This window comes from Periplaneta americana, chromosome 17 (assembly GCF_040183065.1).
Source record: "Periplaneta americana isolate PAMFEO1 chromosome 17, P.americana_PAMFEO1_priV1, whole genome shotgun sequence".
Taxonomy (NCBI): Eukaryota; Metazoa; Arthropoda; class Insecta; order Blattodea; family Blattidae; genus Periplaneta; species Periplaneta americana.
In genome coordinates this window covers 50,090,599-50,106,588 of record NC_091133.1, presented here as the reverse complement: position 1 = coordinate 50,106,588, position 15,990 = coordinate 50,090,599, and the positions used below count along the sequence as shown (strand labels likewise).

Sequence of the window (15,990 nt, the reverse complement as noted above, 5' to 3'; positions counted from 1 at the left end):
GTAACAAGTGTTCCTTGTTTGAAGCTATATCCTATCCACACAAGGAGCAGTCTGTTACTTAGGCTGTTCCCATTCTTTGAAGATATTCAGTGTTCATCTAAGCAGTCATGGCCTTAATAGCTTGAAGGACTGGAATTTCCGAATATAATTTTCTGCACAAAAAATAATAATGAATAAAACGATCTACAATAATAACCTCTGTTAAGTGACGAGTCCTCTTAATGGAATTTTCAGTAATTTTTATCACAGGCTCTACTGTATCATTCATCTGTAACTGCAGGTTCTGAAGTGGCTGCCTGAACTTGATCCAGAAAACAGCACTGCAGTGCGTAACATGATTATTCATCTACTGCACTTAGGATATGAAGATGCTGCATGCACATTGCTTGATGTCCTTCCAGCACCGACATTTGAATTTTCACCATCTTTTGGAGTCTTCCTCATTCAAGAGATGATTAGGGCAAATAGTGTAAGTATTGTACATACACAGATTTTAATGTGTTTGAGTTATTTATATATCTATCTGTGTGTATGTGTGTGTGTGTGCGCGCGCGCATGTGTGCTATGTTCATCAAAATGCAATCAAAGCATGTGTGGTTTATTGTATATTGTTTTGTTGTCTTTAGTACTGAAAATTTTCCTTTGTTATGTTGAAGTATTGATCCTGCAATTTATTTTTAAAGTTTGTTTTCAGTAGTTATGAATATTCGAATTCGTCGTTTGCCTAATTTCTATTTTTCTGATCCATAAACCAAAACATACAAAATTGTCCTGGATGTTGTGAAAGTTGTACTTATTGAACAACACTATTTTAAATTCGTGATGTTTAAGCAATAATGTAAAAATGAGTAGACATTTTCATTGGAAAGTTATTTTTGTTTCAGTCTGCATCAAGAATAGTATTACTAACAGATAAACTGGTGTCAGATGGAAGAAATCAATTGGCCTTAGAGAAAGCTGCAGGTGTGGCACTGAACCAAGGAAAGACACACATTGCACTATCATTATTTGAAGCTATGAAACATCGAAATATTTTACTGAGACCACATTATTTCTGGCCATTGTTTATGACAGCAAGCAGAAAGAATGGAGAAAAAGGTTAGAAGTATTTGAATATTTGCTACCTGCTAAAATTTGCATCCTTACATTTGTTTAGTTTATACTCGCATTTCTGACGTATTGTTGCCATATAATCAACTTTTTTCTTGTTTATATGGATGTAGTTAAAATCTCGATCTTAGTAAGATTTCTTCTGAACATAAAGTTAATGCTACCAGGTTTTCATGGAGTGTTCTGATTTTCCAATTGTCATTTCACCTTCATTATCAGTACTACAAGGCGAAGTGAATGGACTTGTCATATTGCAAAATGAACCTTCTTGCGAATGAGAGAATAAAAAAGGAGTAAAGAATAACTGTGGAATAAAATCATTGGCATCTGTAACTATATGGATGCAACAAACTAGGAATGACTGTGCATAGTGTAAATTTGTAATTATTGTCATATGCTGGACCCATGAGCCTTGTGAGGTAGGTACAAGGGGAAGAACAAGAAAGGAATGTGATAACGGAGATAAACATTTCAAAACTGTCACAGAAACATCGCCCTGTTTCATCACTTCACTTACACATACACATTCATAGTAAAGTGCAGATAGAGCTCATTAACTATCTTTATGTTCGACCATGCCGAAATGTAGTAATTATACACCTGGTAGCAGTCCTTTAATGCATGTCATTAAAGTACACCTACTCATTAAAGTACAGGTGTTCAGCCAATGACAAATCAGCTTTGTACCGTTATAAAATCGCAAGTATCGATTATTCTCGGATATGCAATCGAAAGAGAATTAGTGAAAAGTCACGGAGGCTGGAAATCCAATACTGTCGCAGAAGGTTATGTTCTGTTACTATAATAATTAGCGTTAATTGTAAATAATATTCAAATAAATTCAATTTGTCATCTCGTTTTTCAATGTCTAATTTAATTTCAATGTTATATCAAAGTTAATATGTAGTTTACTCTGTAGGTTCTTATAGGCTATCAAGGTCAATGTGGACATCTGTTCCTCGGAAAAAATCGATACTTTCGCGTCTGCGCACATCTCACAATTTACGAGGTATTGCTCAAGGTCAGTTAGATACAAATAAAGTGAATAATTTCAAGTTAGAAATATGGTCGAGCATAAAAAGTCGTATGAAACTCGCCTATAATGGTAATTAAGAAGCTCTTATGAAAATTATGAAACGAGCGCGCGCTCATTTCATAAACATCCATACTCGCTTCTTAATTACTACCATTATAGGCTCGTTGCATAATGTACTATTAAAAGAAGTGTAACGTATATGGTCAGTTCACTCATTACCAGACATCGGATTCTAGGGCAAATGCCTATTTTGTTTCTTTAGGAGAAAAGTAAAAATAATTATTAATATTTGTGTTTCATGGAAATTGAAAGGTATTCAAAGAGTTTTATAGTGCCCTAAAATGCCCTAAAACGATTATTAGAGCCTAATTTGTTAATATTCGCCTAAAAATGCCTAACTCACTGTAAAGTTTCGCATTTTACTCTTACTTTTTATAATTTATACATGCATTCACTGCGAAATTTAAGGCATTTAAAAAGTGGAAAGTTTGCTTCACACCGGCCATGAAACCATTGATAAAGGAAACAAAATGTTTTGAATCTCACGACACTCGCAATAGATTTCACCGAATTTAACATGTTTGGAGGCATAAATGCCGACAAAGAACCAACCTTAGTTTTGAAGCAGGCAACAATCACAACATGTGCTGCTACCGATTCAGAGATATACTATACTATAAAAATGACTGCTTTCGGTCTGAAACCGATTAGCTGTACTGTCCTTCAGAGTGTCATAAAATCACAATTTTTGGAGAAAGAGTGTTTTTGAAATATTTATGAAAAGTAGTAAAACTGCGAATTAGTAGGGTAAAAATATTTAAAAGAATGGCCCTCCTAGTGTTAACACTACCAGGAAATGCAACAATAAGTGGAACTTTGTATTTTTGTCCAATTGAATCTCAATAACAACGGTTCATTTGAATGCTCGTTAACAGTTGCTCTTTCCCTCAACTTATTTGTGTTGAGAAGTTTTGAGCTGTAGGACGTTTTCCTGTGAAGTTTAACGCGATAATGCCGAAAAATATAAGTGCAAAATCTACATTGATCCGGCAATGACTAACGGAATATTCAGAATTCACTTATGATGGAAAAATAATATTCTGCAAGATTTGTAGCAAACAGGTATGTAACAATAGTTGAAATATATAAATTCTATTAATTTTAATGAGCAGGCCTATAATATTTATACATTGACTGAGCTATCCTGAGGTATAATTCTTTTTAAGACCACTACACTTTAACCTTTTAAATTCCGATAGTTAAAGTATTTGCAGGTCATTAAAATTTTGATTGTTCGAACCCACTAACTTTGTGATAGAAATACGGCAATACAACAATTAGGATTTTATTTTAATTCAGTTTACTTTACATTTTTAGATTTCTCAAGAAAAGAAGTGCCACCTAAAGCAGCATGTGCAAGGAGCGGCTCATAAGGCTAAAGCTCAGCAGAAAAATCAACTGCAACAAACTTTACTAACACAGCCTACTTCATCCAATCTCAGCAGCAATTTCTATGCTGATTTAACCAGAGCGTTTGTTGCTGCTAACATTCCCTGGAATGCAATTGAAAATCCGGTTTTAAGACAGTTTTTACAAAAATACTGCAAACAAAATATCCCATCTGAGTCGACCCTAAGAAAAAATTACTTAGACAGAATATACAATGAAACTTTAGCTTCCATTCGGGAGGATATAGGTGATTCTTACATATGGGTCTCTGTGGATGAAACCTCAGATCCTATGAATAGGTATATAGCAAATATGGTAGTAGGAAAACTTAGTCCTGATGGACCTTCGATTCCACACCTCGTATGTGTTAAGGAACTTTCGAAAGTGAATAGCCAAGCCATTGCTTATTTTGTAAATAAAGGCCTACAGTCTTTATACTCTGGTAATATAGACGATTCTAAAGTTGTGTTGTTTTGTACTGATGCTGTCTCATACATGGTTGCTGCAGCTCCACTTCTTAAAACATTTTATCCTAACCTCACGCATGTAACCTGTCTAGCACATGGCCTTCACAGGGTTTCTGAAACAATCCGGAATGAATTTCCTCTTGTCAATTCGTTTATTTCTAACATAAAAAAATGTTTTTGTAAAGCCCCATCCAGGATTTCAATATTCAGAGAGAACTTTCCAGATATCCCACTCCCATCTCAGCCGGTTGTTACACGATGGGGAACCTGGATTCAGTCAGTGGTGTATTATTCTAAGTATTTTAAAGAAGTGGTCACAGTTATTGATAAATTACCTGAAACTGATAGTGCAGCGTGTGTGAAAGCAGTGAAAGATTGTCTGAATGACTCACGAGTGAAAAACGATATTGCCTACATAACATCAAACTTTTCTTTAATACCTGCAAGCATTGAACAATTAGAACTTGAAAAACAATCTCTTTGTAGCCAAATAGCAATAGTAAAGGAAGCTCAAGTGAACATACATTCTGCTTTGGGCGAAACTGGGAAAAAAGTTAAAAATAAGTGGGACAACGTATTAAATAAGAATGTAGGATTTTCATTGTTGGAAAAAGTATCAAGAGTGATATCGGGGGAAAATGTAAATGTTCCAGTAAGTATTGATGTTTCTATTGTACCTAATTTAAAATTTGGGCCTCTCACATCAGTTTCGGTTGAAAGAAGTTTTTCTGCTTTCAAAATGATTCTCAGTGACAAAAGGCAAAGGTTAACTGTGGAGAATTTAGAAAAGATTCTGGTGGTGTACTGTGCAGATAATTATAATAAAGTCTGAGCATGGAACTGAATTTCAATAACTTAAAATGAGTAATCTTGATATCAATAATCATTATTTCATTAGTTTCAATATATTAAATTTGTGCAGCTCTGTTTATAAATATAATATAATATTCTTTTTTAATGTTTAAACATACTTTTTTGTGCGTATTTTAGTGTATAACTAAAAATTTCAGTGAAAGAAATATGATACCTAAATGCCTAAAATGCCTATTTTCATTAAAATAGAGCCTAATTTTACAAATTTTGAGCTTATTTTAGGCGCCTAAAACTGAAATTTTTAGTGCCTAAAAATTCGATGTCTACTCATTACACTGTAGTTTCAAAGGCTTTTGTCAAAAGAATTATTAGAGGTGAATGTACGCCATGAAACAATTAAATATTTTATAAAGTTATAATTATTTCATTGTTAACATAATATGGGTCTGAAATGTGGACACTTACCATGAAACACATTCAACAAAATATAGAAGCAGCAGAAATGAGATTATTGCGATCTTTAACAGGGTACATTATGTTGGATTGCAAAAGAAGGCATAAAAAACATGAAAGAAGGTCAAAATGGATTGCATTTTTTTTTAAAAAGTTGCGTTTATTAACGTATTTCACCTGCAATACGTCCAATTACTTCTTCTGTGGTTTAGTCGTAGCAAGTAGCTGAAATTAGGAAAAGTATTACTGTACATGTTTTTGGGTTCTTGTTTAAACATTGTACAATTTTATTTTATGAATAAAATAAACATCATTTTTGGATAGATCAGTCTTTATTCTTTCATTTACATGCAACATGGAAAGAACTAAAAATAGATTCTATAGTTCATTTTGTTCAACAAAGGATGTCGAAAAGATGGATCACGCTAGATAAGCCTATTTACCAAGAGGAAGGAGAAATTTGGGAAGACCACGAAAATGCTGGCATGAGACCATAACGGATCCACTAAGGTCTAACATGTGAAAAACATGACTGACTGGCATGCAACACATTCCTATAAACATGCCACAGATATTAAGTTATTAGCATCCAAAGATAGTGTTGTGTTAGTGTTATGTGAAAATCTGTCCATTTCATCCTAGTAACCCCTGAATAATAACATTATTGAACTTTGAGAAATAAATGAATATACTTTGTGTAAAATTTAATATCTACAGAATTATAACTCGAGTTGAAAGCTTTGGACAAAACTTTAGGACTGAAAGATATCAGCACAAATTAATTTTCAAAATTAACGTACCTTTACCTATTATTAAAATAAAACAAAGGAAAAGGGACAGTAATATTGTCTTTCTGATCAATATGATTCTATAAAGTAAATGAAGTACTGTTGTCTATGTAGCTACGATTTTTTTTTTTTTATTCAGAGTTTTACAGGTACGAGTTTATAGTGCCTTCAGCAACATAAATGTGTGAAAATGAATTATTCCTCAAGGCTAATTTTTTTTTATGTATTGTGTGTTTAGGTATCTTTCAGATTCTGCAACATATGCAAGAGTTTGGTGTAACTCCAGACTTTGATACTTTGGCAGATTACATTCTGCCACATATTTCACTTATTGACACTGAGATGGTTATTCGAAAGCTTCAGGATTATGGCCTTAATGTTGTTACAATTCTGAGTCCCATGTTGGCTGTATTATTGAAGACTAGCAATATGGAATGTGCTGTTAAACTGTGTGAGTAAATGTCATTTTTTATTTATTGTATAATATATTTATTTTTTTATAGATACGTTGTGTATATGGTAATGGATGTTCTTTCAGTGAATGTGTACATATGAACATTACTCCTAAAATGTAGCATACTTTTTAAATGTTTTCAGATTACCTTTCATTCTATGTGCCTAGCTATAGATGCAGACTTGAGATATGGGGAGAGATATGCTGCCTTACAACGAACATAATGATAAATAAATAATATATGTATGTATGTATTTATTTACACTGCAAATGGGTTGACAGTGGTAACTAATTACACTCAATAATGAAAATTAATAATAAATCCACATTGGTTGCAGTCATCCCGAGCACAAAATAATTGACTTAAAGCATACAATTCCCAAAGTACCTATTTTTAGCATATTTGTGACCTCTGAACACTCATTTCTGTGTGTGATTTGGCATAGGCTCACAGAGGGAGGATGCATGCTTGAATAACTGGTTTTGACGATTATGTTTCGAATGGAAGTACAATAAAGTCAAAGTCTACAAGGCTAAAAATTATAGTTATTGGCTGTGAAATTAATGATGTTCTGCCTCTGGGTAACATACTTCCTACTTCTGATAGATATCTTCAGTAGCTTCGAACTTAGGCACTGGACTGTTAGAGATCCTCAATTTGAAACCATCTAGGTTTTTTCTTTCCTTTGTTGTTTCATGTTTAGCATTATTGCTGTAATTTATAAATGTGCGTGTTTGTTATATATTGGAACAAAGATATCATTTTCTTTTTTTAATATTGTCGATACTTCACCAGTCCGATATGTCCAGTAGTCCGACACGAGCTCTGGACACGTGACATTTCATGCCGCTGCTTGTCAGTGTTGGTGATGTAAATGACTGGCTGTGTGGAAACAAAGACGAAAATTGTCATCTGATGACCTGATGAGTGATTATGATATTGTCCAAGACGTTTCCACTATGTATGATGATGAAGAACAAGAAGAAACTTCGTCACAGATTCATACTGTATGACACAGTGATGCTGTGAGTGCGTTCAACACATGCGTCATGTGGGCTCAGGAAAACAACATAGCAGCAGCTGATATTTTAATTGTAAAGAGACTGCATGAGAAAGCTCTAAAAACTTCTTTAAAAACAAAAAAAAGAAACAAAGATTAACGATCTATTTTTCCAGGTTAGGCCTATTGATGTAGAAGGTGGACTTTAAAGAAATTACTGTAATCATGGTTATAAATTGCTGTTCATGTCTTTTTCATTTAATATATCTTTATAAATTACATATTGTTTTTCTTTTAATATGTGCTCTTAGCAGTACATACACAGATTGTTTACGTTTTTTTCAATATATTGCACACTTTCATTTAAATAACTCTGTTTTTTCAATGTAAATCCAATAATCCGAGAGATCTCTATAATCCAACAAGACCTGGTTCCATATATGCCAGACTACTGAGACTCTACTGTATTTACATTTAGAGGTACATTTATATCTAATGGAGGCATAGGCGTGTGTAGACGATTGTATTTGGGAATGCCTCAGGGTAGTTAATAAAGTGCTGTTAATCATTAGCTCCAAACTAGTATGTTATGAACTTACATGTGTGGCAATACTTGTCCATTTGATAAATATTTTGCATTAAAATCATTATAAAGCAAGTCTGTGAAATGAGTACCGGTTTGAAATCCTGGTTGGGACAAGTTACCGTGTTGGTTTTTTTTTTTAATATATATAAATTATAAAAACTGAAAATTGATGCTGAAAATGCAACATATACCACTTTTATTATGGTTAGTATCTTAAGGTAGGATTATAAAACTTGTATAGAATCAAATAGTGCTATTACGATACAAAAAATTTATCTTCTGCTATAATTTTTCTATCGAAGCATATATAAATTTGAAAAAAAATTAAGTCATGTGCTAGCTGCAGGGGCTTTTAAGCAGACTGTTGGTGACCAAGGTAGTGTAGCTCCCTGGGACAGATGGGACCTTGGTGAGTCATGGAATCGACTGTGATATGTTCTTCTAGTTAAGGATGCAGCAGATACAAGCACATGAGTTGCAAATAGATACCATCGATCTGAGGAGGTTGCAGAACAACATCACAGGAAGGCGGAGGATCAGGTCTCCAGTCAGGACTGGATGCTGTGGCTGAATCGATATGATGACACCATGCAGTAAATCACTTCAGAACTATCAGCCAGATATCAACTTGGCGAAGATTCTCCTGTGATTACTGAATCGGCGTTTATATTCTAATACGGAAAAACCGTTTGGCTTCAGGAAGGAAAAAGCTACAAGAGATGCAATTGAACTGCTATGAACAGTCTGTGAAAGATACCTAGATAAGAATAAAGAAGTGCATATAGTATTTGTTGACCTAGAAAAGGCTTTTGACAGAGTGGATTGGAATAAACTGATGGGGATCCTAAAGAAAATTGGTTTGGATTGGAAAGAGAGAAGGCTGTTCAATAATCTTTATATGGAACGAGTCAAAGTCAGGATAGGAGAAGAAATGTCAGAAGGAAGTGAAATAGGGAGAAGAGTACGTCAAAGATGCCCTTTATCATCTACCCTGTTCAACATCTACTTGGAGCATTTAGTGAAGAACTATTTTCGGAACATGAGAGGCGTGATAGTAGGAGAAAGAAGCATAAAGTGTATAAGATTTGCTAATGATATGGCGTTAGCAGAAGAAGAGACGATACTAAAGGATATGCTACTGGAGCTAAATGACAGCTGTGAGCAGAATGAGATGAAGATAAATGCAAATGAGACGAAGAGCATGGTCATAGGAAGAAAAATGAAGAAAGTAAACTTACGAATTCTAAATGAGACAGTAGAGCAAGTGGACAGCTTCAAATACTTGGGTTGTGCTATAAGCAGTAACATGAGCTGCTACCAGGAAGTCAAAAGGAGGATAGCAATGGCCAAGGAAGCTTTTAATAGAAAAAGGGAGAATCTTGAAAAAAGAACTAAGGAAGAGATTAGTGAAGTGCTTTGTGTGGAGTGTGGCATTGTATGTGGCAGAAACATAGACATTACGGCGAAGTGAAAAGAAGCTACTAGAAACATTTGAAATGTGGATATAGAGAAGAATGGAACATGTGAAGTGGATAGACAGAATAAGAAATGAAGCTATGTCGAAAAGAGTGGGAGAAGGAAGAATGATGCTGGAACTGATAAGAAAAAGGAAAAGGACTTGGTTGGGTCACTGGCTGAGAAGAAACTGCCTACCGAAGGATGCATTGGAAGAAATGATGAAAGGGAGAAGAGTTCAGGAAGATATCAAATGATAGATGACATGAAGTTATATGGATCATATGTGGAGACAAAGAGAAAGGCAGAAAATAGGAAAGATTGGAGAATGCTAGGTTTGTAGTGAAAGACCTGCCCTTGGACAGACAACTATGAATGAATGAACGAATGTATTTGTTTCATTTCACTCTTTACTTATGAATATTATGAATGCTCTCAGTGTGCCAAAGTAGAGGTTTTTTGAGAGACACTATACCTGTTCACCTATCTTTCCATCCTTCCAAGGCTGTACAGTCTTTAGTGACACATTATGTCCATTTCAGCAGCTTTCTGCTACTATGTAACAAAAATATGTGTGCTTACGTGCTGAAACTCAGGACCTGCACATTTGAAGCACTTTTTCATTGATTTAAAATAAAGGAATGTGTTTTTCATACATTTTTGGAGAGAATAGGAGGAGATTACAATCTCTCAGTTGATAAGTAGGCCTACTTCAGTAATTAAATTCCTGCTGCTGATATGATTGCCATTGCCAGAGAATGTTGATATGTGAATTAATATTGTTATTATTTTCAATAGGTGAGGTTTATAAGTCTCACTTACAGTCGGACAGACTGGTGCAGCCTCTGATGCTGGGATATGTAACTACACACGAAGTTTCATCAACAGTGAAAATACTTCAGTTCATGACATCCAGTCGCGGTACTGAAACCAGTGACTGGGTAGGACAGTTTGTGCTGACTGTTCTCATGTTCAGGAAAATCAGAACTGAACCAGACCAGCTGTGTGCTCTTCTGAAGGTATTTGCACTGAATTAATTCATTAGATGAGGAATTTCATTTTACGCTTATCGAGGAAGTAGACATGACAACGTGATGCTTAGAATGAAACCTACAGAGCAACAATCGGTCGGGAAAATTGTGTTTTAAAAGCACACCGCACATTATTGTATGATGCTGGCATGTTAAGTATGAGGCTGCGGAGATAATAAAATATTGTACTAGAAATATTAAAATATTGATGAAAGGTGGTATCAAATGTGTTACTAGATCTTGTGGCAGAAATAGGGAGGAAAAAAATACAGCTATCCAGTTTCAAATTTGTTGTCTTTTGTCAGTTCTATGACATTTAAATATATTTATTAAACATTATTCTCGATGTTCATTTAATATTTGCAGTGAATTTTAGGATTGAGTTGTAATATATAGCGTAAAAATCCGTGTATAACAATTTGAACACTGAGATACGATAATTTTAGGATTGAGTTGTAATATATAGCGTAAAAATCCTTGTATAACAATTTGAACACTGAGATACGATAATTTTAGGATTGAGTTGTAATATGTAGCGTAAAAATCCTTGTATAACAATTTGAACACTGAGATATGATAAATGTTAAAAATTAAGGTCTTTAAATCTAACTTTTAATAAGCTGAGTGTGATTCTCCCACAATTCTCATTTTTTTCTCTACAGATATAACCAATTGACTTAATATTGAGAGAGTTACGTCATCTAAAATAGTATAGGACTAAAATAAAATAATATCATACACTCTTTCATGTTGTTAGAAAAAGTTAATGAGGAGCACATAACTAACATTTTTGTGGACAGTATGATACAGATTGTAGAATAAAATAAAATTATGTTTCAAATAATCGTAGCCAGTTATGTAACACTGATCTACACATTAACAATAATGTACAGAAAAAGGTAAACTAAATAAATACATAATTTAAAATATCTGTGAAGTGTATCTCATTTTGTCCGATTTTGTGAATTTTAGCTATAACAGCTGTTTCTCCTCTTTGTTACTTTTTGTGTGTGTATGGCCACATACATGTGTGTGTATTTACATGTGTTTATGTTTATGCTGTGGGTATACAGTGTGTCCATAGAGTTCAGTTCATCTGGGGTTTCAGAACAATGCCATGCTTACATGGATTTAGCTGATTGTATAATAGTTTACAGGTCTTACAGTAAAACTCTTAAAAACTTTTCATTCACCTTAGTGCACATTCGTATTGAGCATAGAGGTTGGTAGAGGTGGGGTGTGACAGTGTTTTTCCGTCACAGCTCCATAAAAATTGCTGTGATAGATACTAACGATTTTGTCACAGTGTGATTTTTGTGTTCAGATGATTCTTGGCAATTGTGGAGCTCTGTTTTTTGTCTGTAAATTTCCATGTCGTCTAGAACTCAGTAGCATTTCTATTTACTTACTTCTTAACTAACCACGAGGAATATCCATGTTTCTCAACATGAGCCGACAGTTGTTTATGTTTTTCACTCAGTGTGGCGTGTGTACAAAGCATACTCTGAGCTGTTATCATGATGTGTGGGCACCTAAGATTCATCCAAGAATTTTTACAAATGATCAAGTGAATCATTCATGAAAGAATACAGCGAGTCATAGATTCAGTGTCAAAGAGTTGCCAATTTCAACCTTTGAGTGGGACGAAAATTAATTAGATCCCAGTTATGTTGTTCTTTAAGTTCTTCAGATTTGCAGTTGTCTGGATACTGGAGCTGTCACTTATACATTCATCAGTTGTCATCACTGTGAGTCATATATTGGGCAGAGATGGCGATTTCTCGGCAGTGTAGTCACAGTCGGAATCATTGACAAACCTATCACAGCAACAAAATCACAGGTCTTCAAATCACACCTCACCACTACTTGAGCACCCTTATTCACATGCTCCATGTTCAATCAATATTTAAGCTTTCGCCATGTTCTGAGTGACATGCCAGCATAAGAAGTATGATTTCATGCAGGATTTCAAGATATGGGTCTTCAGATTTTATCAGTTTCAGTAAATGGTGATATGTGAACAATAGGCGTGATATAACCCCATATGAAGAAGACCAGTAGTATTATATTCAGGAAACAAAAAGACCAATTGACAATATGAGCAAATAACTATTTTTCTTTCTAGCATCGCTGCTGTCAAAAAATCTGAAAGTTAGAATTTATAAAACAGTTACATTACTGGTTGTTCTGTATGGTTGTGAAACCTGGACTCTCACTTTGAGAGAGGAACAGAGGTAAGGGTGTTTGAGAATAAGGTTCTTAGGAAAATATTTGGGGCTAAGAGGGATGAAGTTACAGGAGAATGAAGGAAGTTACACAACGCAGAACTGCATGCATTTTATTCCTCATCTGACATAATTAAGAACATTAAATCCAGACGTTTGAGATGGGCAGGGCATGCAGCATGTGTAGGTGAATCCAGAAATGCATATAGAGTGTTAGTTGGGAGGCTTTGGGGAGGCCGAGAAATAGATGGGAGAATAATATTAAAATGGATCTGAGGGAGGTGGGTTATGATGATAGAGACTGGATTAATCTTGCACAGAATAGGGACTGACAGCGGACTTATGTGAGGGCGGCAATGAACCTCTGGGTTCCTTAAAAGCCATTTGTAAGTACAGACGTGGACAAATTATTAGACTAAAACTTTTTCTTGGAAACATAATATAATGCGTCATATCAACTATCAGTATAATTCACAGAGTCTCTGTTGTTGTAAATATGATTGTTTACATCTTCTGGTATATTTTTCCAATGGTTAAGTATATTTTTTTATGACCATGTTGGTACTACTGGTGTTTTAATTATATACTGCAGAAGGTATTCTCCCATGGCCTGCAAGAAGACCGGACATGAACGAAATTGAAAATCTGTGATCTATACTGAAGAATAAAGTGAACAAAAAGAGGTTTACAACAAAACATGGACTCATTTAAGCACTGTCTGATATCTGGCTAAATGATGCTGATATTCAAAGAAAGTGTCAAACTTTGGTGTCCAGCATCCCTGACAAAATCAACGTGTTAATTAATAAAAAATAAGGGAATGTTCATAAAATATTAATAACCTCAAGACTCAATTTTCTGTTAATTATATTTATGCAAAATACATTTTTGTTCATTATTTCTACCGATAAATACAGCTTCATTGCACATATAATTAATTTAGTACCGTAAAATGGAGTGAATAGGATCAGTGGGGGTGAATAGGATCAAAACTTTATTCTCGGTTATAAAGTTTGTTATAAACTGTAATTGAGAGGGAAGACAGTCATTGCTTACTAGAACAATAATAGTAACCAATGACTGTGATCCCGCTCAAGTACAGTTTATAACAAACTTTATAACCAAGAATAAAGTTTTGATCCTATTCACCCCCACTGATCCTATTCACTCCATTTTACGGTAATAATAATAATTTGTCCACATCTGTAAGTAAGCAAGCAAGCATCCCATTATAGCTTCGCTAAATTTCTTTCATTTACTGATGTAAATGTTACAAGACTAAAATACCAAAATTTGAATCATGAAAGTATTTATTTAGGAGTCATTTATATTTGTTTCACCAATATTTCTTTTGTTTCAGGAATTCCAATCTGCAAATTTACGTATTTCTTCTTTTGCTGCAGACTTCATAATGGGTCACTTACAGAGCAGAATGGCCTCAGAGGAGGTGGTTCAAATGAAATCTGTAGTAGATGACCTTGTGAACGCAGATTTTACTGTTCCTCCTTCTGAATACATCAGTGTTCAAATCCCCCATCCTGTATGTTTACTAATGCAAGTTCATAGTATGTACTAATTATATTTCTGTAGAATAAAATACGTATTCTCAATTACTTTTTAAGAAAGAAATGATTTACGATACAGGTGTTAAAAATGGCACTTTATTTCGTGAATAGGGATGTCTGTGAAACGAGGTTGCAGGCTTAGTCTCCACTAAGCCTGCACACATTGTGCGAAAAAAAAAAGGTCATTTTAACTGTAGCATACATTATTTTTAGGCAGCCATTTGTTTGTGCTGGTATAGAAGCAATTCTCCTGACTTCTCCATTGCTGTATCCTCTCTCCTTGTAATAGTCATATTGGAACTTTTATCACATTACAAGCATGGTGGTATAGCTCAGTGGTTGAGCATTCAACTGCAAACCTGAGTGTCTTCTGATTTTTTATATCAATGAAATAGTTGTTGAAGCAGTTGATTTAATTTGTGTACCTTTTTTTTTTTTACCAAAAACAATAACATTTAAAAGTAGGCCTGTTATTGTTTGAACCAATTTATTGATTGTTGCAATTTCTTCTATGTGACATCTGGTGGGAAGCAATTGACAATTGGCGCATACAATTGAAAGTCAGTATAAAAACTACTTTTTGCATGCTACTATATAATAGTTTTTAACACTCGTCCCTAGTATTAAAAGATCTAGTTTTAGGAATGGCTGTCTAAAAATATATTATTTGTTTCTGAAATAGTTTTAAAATTAAAAGAACCAAATTGAACAGTAGATAACTTTTGGTGCATATTAACTATGCACAAAATTTAATTAGAACTTCTAGTTTATACAGATATGTTGTTATTGTCTCAAGAAGTGAGAAATGGCTGTCACATAAGAGAGACACACAGAGATGATCATCTTATAAAGGATAATAGAATTGAATCGGGGATTTCAAAAACAACACATGTCAATATAGTGACGTGCTGTTTCTGCAATCCCCGATTCAATTAATCTAGAGGTGTGGACACTTCAGCCTCAATTGACTCATTGTATCTACTTAGTGTTAGCAATCGGTCACGTAATCTTTAGGTTCTCGCCAAATCATTGGAATTCCAAAAGTCTCTTCTTTCCTTTCTGCCACTTGGATAGAACAACAAAGCAAGAACAACAATTATCTTAGGGGTCACCTAACAGACAGCCAGAGTATTGTTTGTAAGCTTTTGTAATAATAAGTGTAATGTTTTTCTTTTGGAGTGAATTTTCCACAAAATGTGTAACAGATATTATTCGGATAGTTCACACATCTACGAAATTTAAAACTTGGCATGATGTTGCATGTTTACTTACTGTGAACCTTTACCACTATCATCATTTGCTTTTATGCGTGTTGAAATTCGTTAAAAATTAATTCAGACATAGCTAAGCTTGCCAACCATCCTGTTTTTACTGGTACAGTCCCGATTTCAACCATTACATCCCACATCCCGAAATAATTTGCTCATGTACCTAAAGTTACGATTTCATGGCATATTAGACATTTATAGCTGATTTTCTTTCCTTCTCGTACAGACATACTTACGAAATGGAGAAATGACTCTAGTACGCATGTTCAAGGCAGAAATTTAATTTTCG

General features: G+C 34.4%; 1 protein-coding gene across 1 annotated transcript in view; it reads left to right on the top strand.

Annotated features, from left to right (window-relative positions):
• LOC138693077 (leucine-rich PPR motif-containing protein, mitochondrial-like) overlaps positions 1-15,990 on the top strand; it is a 55,940-nt gene that overhangs the window by 24,586 nt on the left and 15,364 nt on the right. The window contains exons 6-10 of the mRNA XM_069816662.1: positions 281-469; positions 885-1,098; positions 6,355-6,567; positions 10,411-10,631; positions 14,229-14,408. Of these exons, the coding sequence (XP_069672763.1) occupies positions 281-469; positions 885-1,098; positions 6,355-6,567; positions 10,411-10,631; positions 14,229-14,408 (1,017 nt within the window). The remainder of the gene's footprint in view (positions 1-280; positions 470-884; positions 1,099-6,354; positions 6,568-10,410; positions 10,632-14,228; positions 14,409-15,990) is intronic.